This window comes from Poecilia reticulata, linkage group LG13 (genome assembly GCF_000633615.1).
Source record: "Poecilia reticulata strain Guanapo linkage group LG13, Guppy_female_1.0+MT, whole genome shotgun sequence".
Taxonomy (NCBI): domain Eukaryota; kingdom Metazoa; phylum Chordata; class Actinopteri; order Cyprinodontiformes; family Poeciliidae; genus Poecilia; species Poecilia reticulata.
In genome coordinates this window covers 12,250,157-12,269,019 of record NC_024343.1, presented here as the reverse complement: position 1 = coordinate 12,269,019, position 18,863 = coordinate 12,250,157, and the positions used below count along the sequence as shown (strand labels likewise).

Genomic DNA, 18,863 nt, shown 5'->3' with positions numbered 1-18,863 from the left:
GCTCCTGATGCATCTGTGTAGTGCTGAACGGCTGGACTCTCTCCGCCGCCGCCGCTCTCTTGTCTCTTTGCTCAGCTGTTATATGCTCGCTCACCGCGGCTCGAATATCACTTACCGGGTCCCGACCAATCCCTGCGCGCTATCAGAGCTGGAGAGAAGAGCAAGCAAGCAGGCAGGCAGAGACCGGGGGAGAGAGAAAGCAAGGAAGCACACACCCAGTCATCATCTACCCATCCAAACGCATATCCACTTTCGACAGACCGACACACAGGCTGCTCTCCCGCCTGCTCACCCACCCCCTCCCCCGTGACTGCAGCCGGGTTAGAGAAGGAGGCGCCGGGCAGGATGCGCGATGGGACAGGCGTGCGGACACGCGCTCCTCTGCCGTAGCCAACCTCCGTCCTCTGAGATGTAAGTCCGTCTTATAACTCCGCTTACCTGCTCAGGTATTTACATTCAGAAGAAGCGCTCCGCTGACATTCACACGGCGTGTGACCACGAGCCAAACGCAGAGTGAGCGTAGTAGTGTGAGTGAGTGAGTGAGTGAGTGTGACCTGCTGGGTGTCATCACGTCCACTGACAGCGAGATTGACGACCCCAAGTGTTGTGAGCTGGTTTGTAAATGTTCCGTCAGTGTGCTGCTGTATAATGTATAATGTGCTCCACAGATAATTCAGTGACCTTATCGCGCCTCTCAGTCTTCCCGAGAATCGTCACGTTGCTCACACTGGCTTCTCTTCGCCTAATATCCCTACAGGAGCGCTTCCATTTCAAGTGATAAATCAGTCTTAATTGAATTCTGCCTGTGAAAATTGTCTTGTTGAAACTTGTGTTCAAGGGCTGACTTTGAGCAAATAACGTTTTGTGTCTCTAATTGAACACTCTTATAGCAATATACCCGTTTTAAGGTAGGAGGCTGTGCTTCATTAAGGAGCCATGTTATTATGGGCAAAGTTGTGGAAAATTGACTAATTTGCTGTGTTAAACCGAAAAGGGCTGCAAATGCTAAAATCCACTAACTTGTTATTGTCTTTAAACACCGGCTGATACCTGACAAAATTTACAACAGACACAATTGTTTTCCCTTTGAACTGCACATATTGCTCTGTCATCTCAATAAATGAAGCCATTAGTATGATGGAATATTTTGTTTTAAAACTTTGAAACTGACATTTGCCTCATTCACACCTGTTCTTCCCTTAATGAGCTTACAACTCCATTTCCTATTAATGCACTGGGATTTTGTCTCTGTCTCATTTAACTCCTGCAAATATATATATATATTTATATATATATATATATACACAGATTTAAATACCTGTAGTTAACTATTACTCATTTTTCTCACTACTCACTTATTTTTCTCTGGGTTCACTTTTTTCATAAATGATTTTCATGTTCAGACCTTGAGTATGATGCCATTTTCTAAAAACTTTGCAATTGTTTAAAATTATGGTGTGACTCACAATAAGGCAAGTTGAATCTTTTGAAATATGTAATATTATAAGCCAATATAACCTCTGACATAACCTAATAATTACCTCTGAGGGATCTGATAAATTATTTATTCCAGTCATAAAGCCACATTTCTTTACGATAGATTATGAGCGGGCACGCTAAATTGCCTTTGCTTCAAGTGTAGAGGGCTCAAGAGCCTCGTTCTCATTCATGAGTGATGGAAGGATGAAGAGGCCAGCAGATTGACAGATGGATTCTGGTGTGATCTGTAGTAATACAAGTGTTAATGCGGTCTGTCTGTCGGTTGAGGAAAGAGACGAAAAGGAGCTCTCGGTTTGCTGATTTGTCTTTTTTTCTGTTTCTCACCTACGGCCATATGGACTGTGACCAAAAGAAAGAGATACAGGACACAAACAGCTAAAATAAGATTCTTTCACAGGGTGGCGAGCTGCAGGCTGAGAGATAAATCACTGTCATCAGGGGGAGTCGGATTTTGATAATCGTGGCTTACAGAAAATGGAAACCCAACAATTCAGTGTCTCAGAAAATTAGAATGTTATCTAAGATCAGTTTTGAAAAAGGATTTTTAATGTATAATACGTAATGACCTCGACATCATCTATCAGGAGGGTAAAGCCACAAAAGGTCATCGTTGGTTGTTCACAGAGTGCTGTATCCAAGTATTTTCAGAGAAAGTTGAGTAGAAGGAAAAAGAGGCTGCAGCCACAGGGACAACAGCAGTTTTGAAAAAGATTGTCAAATTAAATCAATTAATGAAATTGGGGAAGCTTCATAAGGAGTTGACTAACGCTGGAGATAACGGATCAAGAGCAATGCACAAACAAATCCAATGTCGCGCTCCTTATGTCTCTCCACTCCTAAACCAGAGACTGGACCGTTGCTCTGTTCTTCCAAAGTCGTCTTTTCAGACGAGTGTAAAGTTTTTAGTTCATTTCATAGTGCATTGATTTTAGTTCAAATCACATTCCCAGCATCTGGAGAAAGAGTGGAGAGGCAAAGAGTCCATGCCACTTGAAGTCCAGCGTGAAGTTTCCGCAGTTTGATGATTTGTGTGGTTTTCTCCCTCTCTCCTTCTGCGGCACCGAATCACTGAAGCGGGTTCAGCGCCTCAGAATGAAGGAGAATTAGCAATTCTGGGGATTTGTTGGAGGAGGATAACGAGAGAGACGTGACCAGGGACAGATTGAGGAACAGGTCAGATTATTTACTGTCTGCCCAGTAAAAAGGAGTCAAAACGTTCGTGAAGGGGGAGCATTTCATGTTGGGAGGAGGGCAGGTGTGCGTGAGCGAGTTAGTGAATCCGGGCAGAGGTAAACAAAACGTGAGCTGCACACAGTCAGAATAACACAGACTGCATGCCAGCAAGATGATGGACCATCGCGGGAATGAAGACGGCCTATGGAGTTAACGATGAACACACTTAGGGATGTGTGTGTGTCAATAATACTAACAATTATAAAAGGTAGTGAATTGAAGCAGAAAATCTAAAAAAAGTAAGGAACAAATAGAACAACTAAGACAGTTATCATTAGCGCAATTAAAAGTATTTTAAAAATTGGTTAGAGACACATCTTCACTCAACACTATCTGGGGAGGTTTTTACCAAAATGTGGAAATGCTCAACATAGGGAATGATTACAAGGCTTATTTTAGTTAGTCAAACTTAAAACAAGCTTAATAATATTAGCTTGTAGTTACAAATGATGCTATGCTAAATAAATATGCCGCTTCATGTCCAACTTAGTTATTTTATCTTGCAGCAGGTCTTGCAGCTTACAGTTATTATCACATTGTATTAGTGAAGCGTTGTTTTGTTGAAATAGATTATTTTTTTCATTTTTCTTTGGTAGAAATAACAGTAATGAAATTCTCTCTGTTTTTCATTCTGGATATATGGTCCTACTATAATTATGCATTGTTCAAACAGAATATTTCAAAAAGCACTGATAAGATATCTCTAATAGTGTTTCTTTAACATCCACTTTCATTTCAAAATGGGAATTGTGACACTGTGGCCATCTTTTTCAAGGTATAAATATCTGAATAGTGAAAGAGCCTATCAATTTTTTAACATGGTCACTCTCATCCTTGTAGCCTGCTGCTATTTTAATTTTTGAAACAACACAACCTGCACATACATCCTCTGGTATGTCATGTACCTTTGCTCATCATATAAATAATCATGGTGGGCCACCATGGCCAAAAATGCCATTTTGGATCCCAGTCTATTTGATCTGTTGGTGTTTTCTTAAGTCCACAGTCAGTGCAGCCATTTACCAGGAAATCATAAAACATCTCATGCTGCTTCATTTTCCATCCGGTCTTGGCACCTGCCCCACTGCCAAAGGTACCAATACTGGTTCAATGACCATGGTGTTCCTGTGCTCCATTGGCCAGCACACTGACCTGACACGAACCCAGAAAGAATCTGTGGAGTATTGTCAAGACGAAGATGAGACACCAGACCCAAGAATTCAGATGACCTGAAATCATCTGCTATCCAATCAATCTATAAGCTTCTATCACACCTCAGCAGAACCTCAGGCTCATTGCCTCCATGCCACACAGCAATGACGCAGTAAAGCTCGTAGAAATGAGCACACGCTTAAGAAGCCTGACAGTGTTCAGTGTGACGTCATTCCCAGGCTGATTGAGCACATCTTAGTAATGTAATGCTCCAGCAAAGCAGGCTAATGCTGGATCCTGATTCAGTCTACTCAATTTGTGCTGAGAACATATCAAAGTACCATCCTATAGACTCTGTGGTAATCATTAACTATTGTTTCCAAATTTGCCAGCATTGATTTGATGTTGTAAGGTAATGTTTGTCAGGAGGCCTCTTAGGGATGCCTGCCTGCCTGCCTGCAAAAAAAAAAAAGAAAAGTTGTTAAATGTCAGGTCCTTTTCTTCATTTTCATTTTAATGTCTGTAAGTAAAGTAGACCACACTGCTCAGATTGATTGGTAATTAAATTGATTTTTCTGCTCTTGATTAAGCTGAGTGGTTATGAGATCAAACTTAAGATCGATCAAATAATATGTGCATATTTTATATATGAGCGTTTTCCGCAGGAACTATGAAATTTATTCCCTTTGTGTTTTTCCATTTCGGGCTGTTAACATTTAAAAGCAACAACATGCTGGTGTATCAAGACTCAACAAATTTGACTGTAGAAGTTGTGTAATCAATATATATATACAGGTCCTTCTCAAAAAATTTGCATATTGTGATAAAGTTCATTATTTTCCATAATGTAATGATAAAAATTAAACTGTCTTATATTTTAGATTCATTGCACACCAACTGAAATATTTCAGGTCTTTTTATTGTTTTAATACAGACGATTTTGGCATACAGCTCATGAAAACCCAAAATCCTTGTCTCAAAAAATTAGCATATTTCATCTGACCAATAAAAAAAAATTGTTTTATTACCAAAAATGTCAACCTTCAAATAATTATGTTCAGTTATGCACTCAATACTTGGTCAGGAATCCTTTTGCAGCCTTCAATGCGGTGTGGCATGGAGGCAATCAGCCTGTGGCTCTGCTGAGGTGTTATGGAGCCCAGGATGCTTCGATAGCGACCTAAAGCTCATCCAGAGTTTGGGTCTTGCGACCCTCAACTTTCTCTTCACAATATCCCACAGATTCTCTATGGGGTTCAGGTCAGGAGAGTTGACAGGCCAATTGAGCACAGTAACACCATGGTCAGTAATACCAGTGGTTTTGGCACTGTGAGCAGGTGCCAGGTTATGCTGAAAAATTAAATCTTCATCTCCATAAAGTCTTTCAGCAGATGGAAGCATGAAGTGCTCCAAAATCTCCTCATAGCTGCTGCATTGACCCTTCTCTTGATAAAACACAGTGGACCAACACCAGCAGCTGACATGGCTCCCCAGACCATCACTGACTGTGGGTACTTGACACTGGACTTCTGGCCTTTTGGCATTTCCTTCTCCCCAGTCTTCCTTCAGACTCTGGCACATTGATTTCCAAATAACATGCAAAATTTGCTTTTATCTGAAAAACGTACTTTGGACCACTGAGCAACAGTCCAGTGCTGCTTCTCTATAGCCCAGGTCAGGTGCTTCTGCTGCCGTTTCTGATTCAAAAGTGTCTTGACCTGGGGAATGCAGCACCTGTAGCCCATTTCCTGCACACGCCTGTGCACGGTGGCTCTGGATGTTTCTACTCCAGACTCAGTCCACTGCTTCCGCAGGTCCCAAAAGGTCTGGAATCGGCTCTTCTCCACAATCTTCCTCAGGGTCCGGACACTTCTTCTCGTTGTGCAGCGTTTTCTGCCACACTTTTTCCTTCCCACAGACTTCCCACTGAAGTGCCTTGATACAGCACTCTGGGAACAGCCTATTTGTTCAGAAATTTCTTTCTGTGTCTTACCCTCTTGCTTGAGGGCGTCAATGATGGCCTTCTGGACAGCAGTCAGGTCGGCAGTCTTACCCATGATTGCGGTTTTGAGTAATGAACCAGGCTGGGAGTTTTTAAAAGCCTCAGGAATCTTTTGCAGTTGTTTAGAGTTACTTTGTTGATTCAGATGATGAGGTTAACTACTCGTTCAGAGAACCTTTTCATGATATGCTAATTTTTTGAGACAGGGATTTTGGGTTTTCATGAGCTGTATGCCAAAATCATCAGTATTAAATCAATAAAAGACTTGAAATATTTCAGTTGGTGTGCAATGAATCTAAAATATATGACAGTTAAATTTTTATCATTACATTATGGAAATAATGAACTTTATCACAATATGCAAATTTTTTTAGAAGGACCTATATATATATATAGGACTTTATTTCATTCTTCGTTAATGGGTTTTAAATTAAATCAAGGAAATCCCTGAGGAATAATGGCTTTCATTCACCAGTCCACACAGAAGACTAAGCTTCTTGCGCTGAACATTCGTTGGCTTGTCCAGCAGAAAAATAACCAGAGACCAAAGAGAGAAATGAATCTGCCACATGGATGTCGGTGATCTCTGAAGTACAATTAGATTCAGTAGCTGGCCTCACCTGTTTCCCTTATGCTGGAGTTGTTTTGATATAGCGATGGTGATCAGTGAAGGCCATGAAATGAAGCGTGATCACTGCACAGAATACAAAATGGCAGAAGCAATGCATGCAAACCAGTTCTATATGTACCTGATATGATTGAGCAATGAGAGCAGCCATGCAATTTTAACCTATAAAACTAAAAACTATTTGAAGCATTCTGGTGGTTTCAGTGTTTGAATTGGTGCTTAACAAGCCATTCTCTCATTATTACAAATAGCCACAAAGCTCTACAATATCAGTTATTAGATATGCAGGTTGCCTTTTGTTTGCATGAACTTTTCAAACTTCCAATTGCTTGCAGACACAGTGTCTGCCGTTTTATTTCTAATCTTTGCCTAAGCAATCCTGTCTAAGGCTCTGTAGTTGCGTCATGGTGTTGGGGGGGCAACTTCTGATTGATGCAAAGCAATCTAGGTACAGTTACCAGCAACAACCAAATTCAAAATACACTCTCCAATTGTGACACTTAATATAATCACACAAGTCAGAATGTTAATAGAAAACTCATGAGCTTGTTTTGTTGGCATGTGACTTTTGTTGGCATGTGACTTTTTCAGCTGTAGTGGCCATATGCAGTGGACATGTAGTTGCAGCAGCCGAAACATTATCTCTTTCGATGTGGGCATTACTGTAAAGACGCCAATGCAATGTGGTGTCTGATTGTACTGTACCAAAACTGAAGGCATTTGCAATTATTTATTCATGATAACTTCTACCACTGATATTAATAATTTTGCTGTATTCAAGCACTTTGACTGGATTGCAGTAAAACTTGGAAGGATTTTGGCCATTCAAAAGAAACTGGCAGATCAACACAAAAAAGCAAGCATTGATTGTGATTATAGAAAAGCTCTCTGAATTAGGTGTGTTTGGGTCTCAGGGTTTCCCCTGAGCTACAAAGGGTCACAGGCTGTGCTGTCCTCTGCTCCTTCTGATGCCTCCTAATAGCTTTTTGAGAAAACATCATGTTTTGCTCATCTGCTGTGTGATTATTGAGCATCATTTTTTACATCCAACACACATCATCACACTCATAATCTGTGTTTGTGTGCCAGTGGGGTATGTACGTGAGTGGTTTTCAGCTTTGAAAATATTGCAATTTATTGGACTGATGCCAGGAAGTTAGATTCCCCAGCCCCCTGCTGAGCAAACACGCTCACACAGAAATGCACACAATTGCTCAGCAGCAGCAGCAGCAGCAGCAGCAAGAGCGGAGTTGTAATCTGACCTCTGATTAGTGTGTGAGGGAGAGAGAGACACCGAGATGGAGAGACAGAGGGAGAAAGAAAGAGAGAGAAAGATGCTGATGTTGCACTGTGTTATCATCAGTAATGGGCTCATCAATACTAAAATATTCAGAGAGAGAGAGAGAGAGAGAGAGAGAGAGAGAGAGAGATGAGGGACAGAGAGAGAAGAGGAAGATTATAGGAAATAGGAGAAAGACCCTTTGTGTTCTCTTTTTATGCTCCACAGCCTTTTTATGTATTGACAAAAAGGCATAAAAGCTTTCTGTTCACAGCTTAGAGTATTTTGACACTATTGAATACAAGTTCATACTCTTTGCAAGCAGGAAAAATATGCTGTTCACTAAAATATGCATATGTACTCCAGAGTCATCTGCTGCTTTAATTTAGTTACTAATTAATTAGATGAATAAATAAGTTCTTACCAATTTTCTACTCCAGACAGATGATAGTTTAAATAGAGCCATAAGAGATCAATAATCCACCAACTTCTCACACAAAATCTAGACTTGCAAAGCATGTCGAATGTCTATGAAATGTTCAGAATCGTTATTCACTTGTTGTCATTGTATCGGTAAATATAACGAGCTAAGTGGCAAATCATGACGCGTCCCACTGAATCATCGGTGCAGATAACAAATGACGGGAAAAAAAACAAAAAAAACGTGTCTATGCAATAAAAAGTCAGAGGTCAATGACAGTGTGCCAGAAGACTGAAGTCAACAATGACTCACAGACAGATTACAGGCAGAAAATCTGACTGCATCACTACCAGTTTGTCTGTCAGAGTCATGCCATTTTAGATCATGATTCATTTTCAGGCCAACATCCAGTATTTAATACTTTTATTTGTTCTTGTGCATAAAGTCCATTTCCATAAATTAGTCTCTTGTGCCATCAGACCCACTTGTTGTGTTTGTTATCAAAAAGCTCCTTCTTAGTTCAAACTAAAGAATAATGTCCCAGTTAAAGTCCCAGCAGAGCTCAACAAACCCTGTTACAGAATACCTCACATTCCTCTGAAACAGCCAAGACAGCATCTAAGCATTGGTAGGAAGACTCGTTGACCCCAAGATGCAACTCCTTCCAAAGGTTCTCTGACATTGAGTTTTGGAGATTTTTAATATTCCTCACCCTCCCTTTCTAAAAATCAGACCTATGAGAATTATTTTGACTTTTAGTTTTTTTTTACTTTCAGCTGCTTATACATATTTTTAGCTGACTCTGATTCTAATATAGGATGAAATAGAAACAGTAATCAATATATTTTTTTTCAACCCTTCTTTCATGAGTGGTCATTAAATATTTAGGAGCAAAAGTGATATCACCAGTGTGTGTGACAGCATAGTAGCTAAAAGACTTTACTTTTGGTTTAAGACTAGTATTTTAAACTAGATTTAGCACAGAGTTTCGCTCAGGAAACAAGCTAAACAAGAGCTCAAGTTCAAAGATTAAAACTCATATTGTCAGACTGTGGCTATGGTAACAAAACAATGTTAACTATGGCGATTGTTCTTTGCACTTTTACAAAGTAAACATCCCACCTCGGAAAGTTTAAATTTAAGATTTAATAACATTAAATAAAATTTAGCAGCACCGACGTTCTCGATAAACAAGTGTTAAAATGCTATATCTGTTGTCTGTGTTTAAATGCTAGCATTTATGTGGCTGAATAAAGCCTAGGGGCCTTAAACAGCTGCTTAGTTCATATACGCTTTGGGTCGACTCTAAATGCGAGCAGCATTACAGTGTTTTTCGATACACTGGTGGATTACTTGGTAACAGATGTCCAAACATTATTGATTTATTTTTAGTGTATCTTTTTGATTTATTGTTTTTAAGACAGTTATGTGTTTAAGCATTGTCAACAATGTCTTCCAGTAACATAATTACCCAGTAACATTTTTTTAAATACAAAAATCCCAGTGGACTGCCTTGGCGCCCCAACTACACGGCTTAGCAAATTTTCTGGTGAAACCCTGGTGTCAGTAGGGGCCAGGTCCAGGCTGTAGCGTTTTTCTTATTTTTCTTCTTATTATTATTCTTATTCTTATTATTTTCCCCACTTGAAGCACAAGTCACACGTCATTCTTGAAGGGGAGTGGAAAATTAAAATATCCATCTGTTTAATGACCTATTTAAAACTCAAGAAAGCCTAGCATTATGGATTACTCAAGGTCCTAAACATACTAATTAAGTTAAATATGCAAAATATTAATTAAGAATGCCTAGACTGTGTTTAGTCAGTATGAGTTGTTGCATGTAAATCGACAATTTCTCCTTGTTTAAACCAATTACTTCTTAATTGTCTGGATTTAATCTAATTTTATTAATTAGATTTTTCTCCCTTACTGAAGAAATGATGGTGCTGCAGTGAAATGTTTTCACTTTTTCACCAGGGTTAAACTGTTTTTGTTTAAGCCTAATTAAGTTCATTTTTTGCCTACATTCCACTGGGTTTCAACTAATTAAAATGCAAAAAATTATATGAAATTCAGGGAAGAGGATCAAATGTATGAGTCCTGCAGAAATTACCTGGAGTCTCCCCATTCTCAGCAACATAGAAAAGTTATTCAAGGCACAGCTGACTAAAATTAATTATATTTTGTATCTTATGTTGCCTTGGCATTAGAGAGAATGCTGTTGCCCTCATAATGAGTTACCACACGATGTTCAAAAATTAACTACAAATGACAGTTCTGCATATTAGTCAATAAAAAGTCGCTGCAGGTCTGGCTTTGTAATACAAAAATTTAGCAATATTGTAAGTGTGGCATATCTTTTAAAATGATGACAATCATATAGCTGAGGTTGAATTAAGGCTGGAAATGAAATGTTTTGTCCTAGTAAAATTATGGCTATTCTGTTCCAACTTTCTACCTGATTTATGTCAGTGTCTATAATAATCATCTGGTTTATTTTTCACGTTATAGAGTAAAAATGAAATCTTTTAAAATGAACAGTAGTATAATTTTGATCCTGACACTCATCCATCCAGTCCTCTATTTTTTATGTTTGCTAGTCCTGTTCATGTGACTAAACCTATCATCAAAACATACTAGATATGAAGTGGAGGAACCCTGGAGAGGAATGACACATTTTCAGCCAAACTACTCTCTCACAATTTTAGACTCTGCCTACGTCTTGTAACTGAATACAGCTAATATTCAGACCGTTACAGAGCAAACACATATTTCTGACGTTCGTCTTATTTGTCTGAGAAATCAAAAAGGATCGCACTGATTTGTAAAGAGAAAACATCAAACATCCTACATATCAGTTTGAGCAGGGACCTTCCTAATTCAGTCATGGATTTAGTTACTTTACCCACCGCACAGGATTGATTCTTTGATTGTGAACTAAGTGGATTCATCACAGTGCACTCAATAAATTCCACACATTTCATCCTGTGTGTGCGCAAGTGTGTGTGTGTGTTTAACCTCGAAAACAGGAGATGGATGTGTCAATTTAGTTACATGTCATCTAACATTGATGTTAAGCAGTAAAATCTGTGTAATTAGATTTAATACAGCTGTCTCCATATGCCGTGAGAGCCGTTTCATAAAGTCTCAGCTGATATAAATCATCACGGTCTTTCAGGGCTCTTACCAAGTTTTATAGAAAATGACAGAGCCCATAAATGATAAAAAAAAAATAAGTGAGTAGTCCTCCAAGAAGATGGCAGCATACTTTTTGTATTATCTGACAAGGCCAATTTTTATTGGTTTAATTTAACAGATAAAATTTCTTCAAACATAAAATATTATATTGTACCTCAGTGGTGTCAAATTCACTCTCATTTCAGACATCAAGATCATAAATGTCCTCACAGGACAGATTGCGGCAGAATGTGTAGATAAAACCACTTATTAAAAACTTTTAAAATAGAACAGCTTTCTCTGCATTTGCTTTGTACTTCTCAAGAGGAAATAATATTTAACATATTTTCAAACTGGTGTAATTTAGTCCAAAAATCTTTTGGCATTATTGTCGAAGTCGATTAAAGTGCATAGATAAATGAATTTCAACTGTTAATTCTTCACCTCTCCAATTAGTTAAAGTGGCAATATTATGTAATTTACTGAAATTACATAATACAGTGCAGTTTTATAGCACCATCAAGTAGCTATGTTACCTTCAGATAAAAAGGTGTTTTTATCAAACGTGACTTAAAAGAAAGTTGAATGTGCAATTTGACACCTTGAAATTGGGTCTCCGTCTCTTTGAGAAGCTCCTGCCTTCAACACGTCATCTCAATTATTCTTTTCCACCTTACTGCTTACAGCCATTGTTAAGAGTATTAGATTGAGAAGCAGTTTGTATGATAAGGAGGAGATTTGTGGAAATAGGTGGCGTTTGTGAGAAGAAGGGCTTGGTTACCCCTGACAGGCGGCCATAGGAGATTCAGGGATTCCTCAAACATGCATGGAAGAATAAAAGCAACATTTGGTATGTCTTTGATGAGGGATCAACATCATAACATGATATAAAGCTTAAAGTCAATTTTATATAATAACATCTCTCTTTAGTAATTTGTCTTAAGAGCAGAGATTTCTGTATTTTCACTGGTGTAATATTGAAAATATTAACACTTACAAAAGTTTGAGGTGGAAAAATCAAAGTTTAAAGCTATTAAAAGAGCATTTAGGCAAAGGAAATCAAAGTTAAGAACCTAAAAGTTACTAAAAGACTGCTGATCTCCGAGAAGCCAAAAGCAAAGTTATTTAATGACATTATTTCAGAGCTCTAAGCACACTATGATCTATGAGATAACACCAAAAACAGCAGGAGAAAAAAATAAAAATAAAACCCAAAGTCATCTGAAGTGGGGAGGAAAGCAGAGTATTTCTAATTGAATGGTCCAAAATTAGTATTATTAAAATAACCTTTCCTTGTGTGAACTTAAAAGAATTTGTTTTCATTGGACAAAACTGGATCTCAGAAGGTATTTTCTGTCCCAATATGTTCCGATTCATTTTTGCTTCCAAGGTTTAGCTCAAGAAAGCCCAGATGGTTTCCTCCTTCATCCATCCATTTTCTTACACCTTTGTCCCTCAGTGGGATCAGGGGGGTTGCTGGTGCCCATCTCCAGCTAACGTTCCGGGCGAGAGGCGGGGTCACCCTGGACAGGTCGCCAGTCTGTCGCAGGGCTGCTTTCCTCCTTCTATTACAATTTCCAGACAAGTTTAGAAACCAACCCAGCTGGTTTCTTCTGATCACTAATTCCAACATTTAATCAGAAAGTTATTTTACAGGTAGAACCTTAAAGTATTTTGGAACTAAGCTCAAAAACTAGGAACTCTTTTTTTTTTCCCCCAACATTTAAATATTGCATGCTAAAGTCATGGTCCCATAAAATGGCAGCAAGGAAATAAATTGATGTCACCAGTCATCGAAGGTGTGCTTGTGTTTGTGTGGGAGCCTGGAGGTGTCACTGGGAAATGAGTCTGACAGCTCCCAGCTTTGGCTCCTGCAGCTCTTGTCAGCCTTCTTATCTCTGTGGACTGTTGCTGCAGACAGGTGTTTCTGTGCACGAGTGCATGCATGCGTGTGTGTGTGTGCACGCGTGTGTGTTTGCGTGTTCTTGTGAGGATCCACATTAGGGATAGATGTGTGTGGGTGCAGCTGTCTCCTAGTCAGCAATCGATCAGACAGCCACATCTAGATGCGAGCATCCACGGCTGCACACATGCACGCCCTCATGAAGTTAAATAGGAGGGCTAGGCAGTCATCTTATGCCATGAAGTTTTGGTTTAATTAGAAAGCAGTACAATATCTCATTCATGTTGTGTCAATAGAATGCTTAGGCCTGCTGACACAGGTGTGAACAGTTGCTAACTTGCAGCCTTATACAGTGGGAATATGCAGAGATTTTGAAGCAGAATAAAAAGTACTTTCACATCTTTAACTTATTTATTATTCATGATTTAAAGCATAAATATTATCCGGCTTCTCGACCGTTATACATTTTTTATACATATAAGCGTGGCTGTTAGTGTAGCTCATCCTTTTGTGACAAGTGAGATGAAAGTGATCACATTTAAAGACACAAAAATTAAGCACACAATGCTAATGATATCAGCTTTCGGACTGGAAACAGCAGAGACGCAGAGTTAATTCAGCGTAGTTTTAATTTACAGTGTGCTTCAATACTTTGGTGCTTTGGCAGCTGTTTCAATCATTTTTGCTGTTTGTTTTTTTTTTTGCTCTTACTACAAATATTTATCATTGCCTAGTTTTGTAAAGCAACACTTTGACCAGTTCTATTGGTGCTTTTTCTAATCTTTGTGCATGTATCTTTCCTTTTCTCCTACCTTTTAACTTGTCGTTTACTATAAATATCATCACTCTGTTGTCTATGTGCCTTGGGTTTCAGTGTCGTACGAAGATAAGCTGCTTTAATTAAATTATTATTAATAATACAGATATATTACGTGGTTTAGAAGTGCACCACACACATACATAGCATGTAGGAGGCCTGTTGTTCAGGATTATTTTCCACTATCAGCTCTGCACATATTTATCTGTTTGTGTTTACAGAAATGCCAAACAAAAGGCGTTACTTAATTTCCTGCTAAGCAGATGCTCTGGTTACATTGGAAGATTCATTCAGATTGGCATATCGAATTCTTAAAGAGACTCGAAATAATTAATCTGGTTGCATATTCTTATTAATGCAGCTTATAATTATTTGACCATTTGGGGGTATCGACTGGACATTTTGGTTAATCAAAATTACTATGAAAATGCAGTGTGTATAACTGCAACCCGAACTCCAATGCTCTTTCCGACCTTCCCTACAATCCCACTTCCAACCCGAATTCTAACCTAATTCCACCTCTGCTTCCAACCCTGGTTTGTAAAATATCCGAAAAAAATTAAATAAACAGAAGTAGTTGAAGGATATGATTATATTTTGAAAGCTGTTTCTATGTGGAAGTTGCTAGGTGTGCAAAGGTTTTAGCAGATTTTCTCAGAAGTTTTTGAATTTTTAAAATTCATTTCAGTGGGGCCCAAGAGGATCACAAAAAGCTGAATATTTTTGTGAATGCACCAAAAGACATTCTGAATAAGCAAAATGGAGTAAAAGTTGAATGGTTGAAATAGCACAAAGTATTCAGGAGTAAAGATGCAAAAAGTGGATGGAAAATAAGTGGAGGAACTCAAGAGTGTGAATGCCTACAACATTCACACAATTAAAGGCTTTAAATATTTTATTTCAGGTGTAAAAGAAAATGATCTGCATAATCTATGAGTTTCACTTGTAGAATGTTTTCTAGTTTTTGGAGCAATATTTCATAGCAGAGGACCCCAACCTTGATCCTCACTGCCCTCTGTCTTTCATGTTTAGGTGCTTTCCCTGCTGCTGCACCTGGCTTAAGTAAATAGGTGATTAACAAGCTTCTGCAGGATTTGAAAGCTCTCTAAGGAAGTGATTCAATCATTTGAAGCAGGTGTGCAGCAGCGATGATGCATCTAAAACATGCAGGACAGTGAACTGTGAGAACCAGGGTTTGGGACCACTGCTTATGTAAGGACTTGCTCTTTAAGAGACTGTGCTCTATTTCTGAACGTTAAAACCACCTAGAAATTATTTTAAGATGCAGCATTTAATATATATATATATATGTATATAACAGACACTAAGAAATGAACACTTTAACAATTAAAAAATTAATTAAACTAAAGAGGGGTTTTAGGGAACAAAGTAATGGAGTGTGAAATGTGAACATCTGGTGAGAGAGAGCCCACATAGAAAGATTCAGAGGTCTTGACCCCCTTTTTTCTGGAGATATCAATAAACGTGAAATATTTTGGTAGTTTCTGGAAATTTGCTTTGTTGCTCAGTCTTTATGTATGTCATCATTTGATTTGCACCACCCTGTTTAAAGTGAATCTTGTATCTCCGCAGCACGCTGATAATGATGCGATTGTTACGCTCAGTCTCTCCTGCAGAGATAAAGATTACGGCCCTATGCTCTGTTGACTCATGCCCTGATGGCAGGGGTCCTTTTTTTTGTAATTGATCAGTTGTATTGATCAGCGCGCTGCACAGCTGTAGCTGTTTGAACAAGTTTTGTGATGCTTTCAGTTTTAAATAGTACTGCATATTGGCATTATGTAAACATCCATCTTCTGACATGCCGACATAAGGCTCCTCATGGATAATCACAAACACCTTTTTACTGCACAGGCCTGATTGTAAACGTCATTGCCTGTCTGCTGCTCATTCAGCATTAGGACATAAATCCCCAAATCTCTCAGCAGCTGATTTAGGCCTATTTTAAAAACGCGTTCATTTCTCACAATTAGGTTGTGCATAAATTGTCTGTTTTTCCTCTTTGAATGTACTGTGACGCCTTTATTGAGTTGCACTGGTTTACTTTTTTATAGCTGTCCTTCATTGATTTTTCTCTCTCTTAATGAGATTGTTTGGATTATTGACTCCATCTGCTTGTTCGCTGTTCTTTATTTCCAAACTCTCTGCCCTCTCCACATATCAAGCTTTCAAACACCACCTGCCATGCAGACACATAAGTGAGACAGGTGGGTCAAAGAGAGGAGAAGGCTGTTTAGATGGTGAGATAGAAGAAGGTCAGGTGCTCCTACCAAAGATCAATCCAAATTGGTTACGGGTTAATACTTAATCTAGGACATTGAGTAAAAGTCTCCAGGCTAAAACTGATAGTGGGCTAAAAAGATTAGAACTTTTAAAATGAATAAAAATAGCTTTACTCTGATTTATTTTTTTATTTCATTTTTACTTGCTCAAGAATCAGCGAAACAATCATTTATTTTAAATGAACCAAAGCCAGATTTGTTTTGTAAATTGTTCTGCAGCCGAGTCTCGCATGTTTGAAGCTGATTTTGTTTTGTTTTTCTGGTATAGAAATGTGTCTGTGATATATACTACTATATGTTTTCTGGTTGTTTTGTTTTTTTTTCTTAAGATTTCAGAGTCACCATAACCTGCCAGTATTAATTTACACCATTTAATGGAAACTAAATCCACCTGGAGAACAGATGATTATAGACCAGCAATGCTCAGTAACAATGAAAACTGTTTCCCAAAGGTGGTTTCTAAATAGCTGGCATGTTATAAGATTAATTATTGTACATATGGTTGAACATAAAACATCTTTACTCATATTTAAAGTTGTAAAAAAATAAATAAGCTTTGAGAAGAAATTAAAAGAGGCTACAGATTGTTAAACGGAGGGACACACAACCAGTCAAGCTGTGTAATGTGTTACCAGCTGTGTTTTAATCAAGCTGAACATCCAGGGATTTAGTCTTGCATCAATAAAACGGTAATATCAGGACTAACATGTTTTAAATTAGTAAAAAGAAAAAAAAAATGGCCGTCTAAATTTAAGGCATATGCTTGATTTAAGTATAAGTATTTGAGCTAATCTGAGAAGCTAAATTGTTTTAATCTGAAGTACATTGAGTAACTTTAAGCAAAGACCATATTTGTTTTGTTTTGTTTTTTGTTGATTCTAATTTTAGACATAAAGTCCCAATTGTTTTCTGCCCAGCAATAAATGTATTAACTTTTTAACTTAATTTTGAAGTCAGCTAAGACTCAAAGATGCAATTAGTTCTACAATGCAAGTCTAAGTACAGTGAAAATAAGTAACTCTTCTGAATAACGTTAACCATCCATCAATCCATCTCACAACCCCTGTCCAAGACCACTTGTTGCTGCTCTATATGAAGAGGAAACCTATATGATCCATTTTAAATTGAATCTTCTGCAACTTCAGCTGGAGTTATGAGCTGCAGAGAGAGCCCAAGGGCTAAAGCGAATGAATGTAGAAGCTCAATGCTTACAGACAAATATCCACTTGGAACTTCAGAGTGATTGCTTGAAAGGAGCTGTTGGTTTTAGAAAAATAAAAGGAATATGTAAAGTTCACTTTTGATTTTGTACTGTTCCTACTGCTGGCTTAGTTTCATACACTCATTTCCTAGCAAGTTTTTATTTTTTTTGTTTTTAACTCAAGTCTCTTCAGCTTTTGTCAAAACTTGGCAAAGCCAACTTCTATCCAAAGAGACGCTGGGACAATTCATGTTGCAATTTGTTTTTCTTAATTCTCTATTAATGGGGTAACATTAGTAGATTAACCTACAAAGAGATTAGCTATGCAGTAAACATCACAATGATGAGCTTTTTTTTTAAAACTTTAAGCATTTTACTAGTTGCTTAAAACACACTTTTAATAATTTAGTATTAATTATAATAATTAGGTGGTTACTCCTCTTGTCCCTCAGGAAGTTTAAGAGGAACCTCATGCTTTTTGAAGCTATCGCAAAGTTTCTGCTGTGGTTCTGACTGGATATCTGAACTCAGGAGTTCACTTAAATTCTTAGTTTCTTTATTATGATTCGACTTTAAAGCATAACCTGATACATTTTTAACTGGGCTGAAAATTAGCCATCTGTTTGTGCCTAAGTTTCAACCTCCTCACCAATGATTTCAATTGAAGTTGAGGAATTTGTATGTGGCCACTTCCAGGGGGGTTTATTTTAAAGGTTTTTACATAGAACATCAACTAGGAATGCATAAAGTGACATTATTTGAACAAGGGAAGAGGCTGACCGTGTTAACACTTCTGTCACACTGATTTGACTTTGCATGGATTTTATGCTGTTTTTTTTCCCCATGTCATAAATATAAACGTCTAATCAGTTTACCTTAGTTGAACAGAATATGTGCTGTGCTGTTCATGAGCTGTGACATTCTCTAAAGTAGATGTCTAGCCAGAGAATCACAAAAAAAAAACACTGTAGGAACTTGAAATTTTGTCATCCTCTTTTGGAGAGAGAGACTTTTCTCTGACCTTTGTGTCATAACTTTGACCCCAGTATGCAAGACGATTGCAAAGAGACTTTAACTTGCCCTGAGACAAACATAGAAAAGTTGTACATGACCCCCACTTGTTCCCAGGAACACACACTGCCTCAGGCAATGCAATTTGAAGGAGAACTTGCGCACACACACACGCATGTACACACACAACTGCCTCACACAGATACGCACACTTTCATACACATTTCACTTTTTTT

General features: G+C 38.1%; 1 protein-coding gene across 1 annotated transcript in view; it reads left to right on the top strand.

Annotated features, from left to right (window-relative positions):
- Positions 1-352: 352 nt before the first annotated feature.
- Positions 353-18,863, top strand: part of pde2a (phosphodiesterase 2A) — a 199,049-nt gene continuing 180,538 nt past the window's right edge. The window contains exon 1 of the mRNA XM_008425456.2: positions 353-411. Coding sequence (XP_008423678.1) covers positions 353-411 — 59 coding nt within the window. The remainder of the gene's footprint in view (positions 412-18,863) is intronic.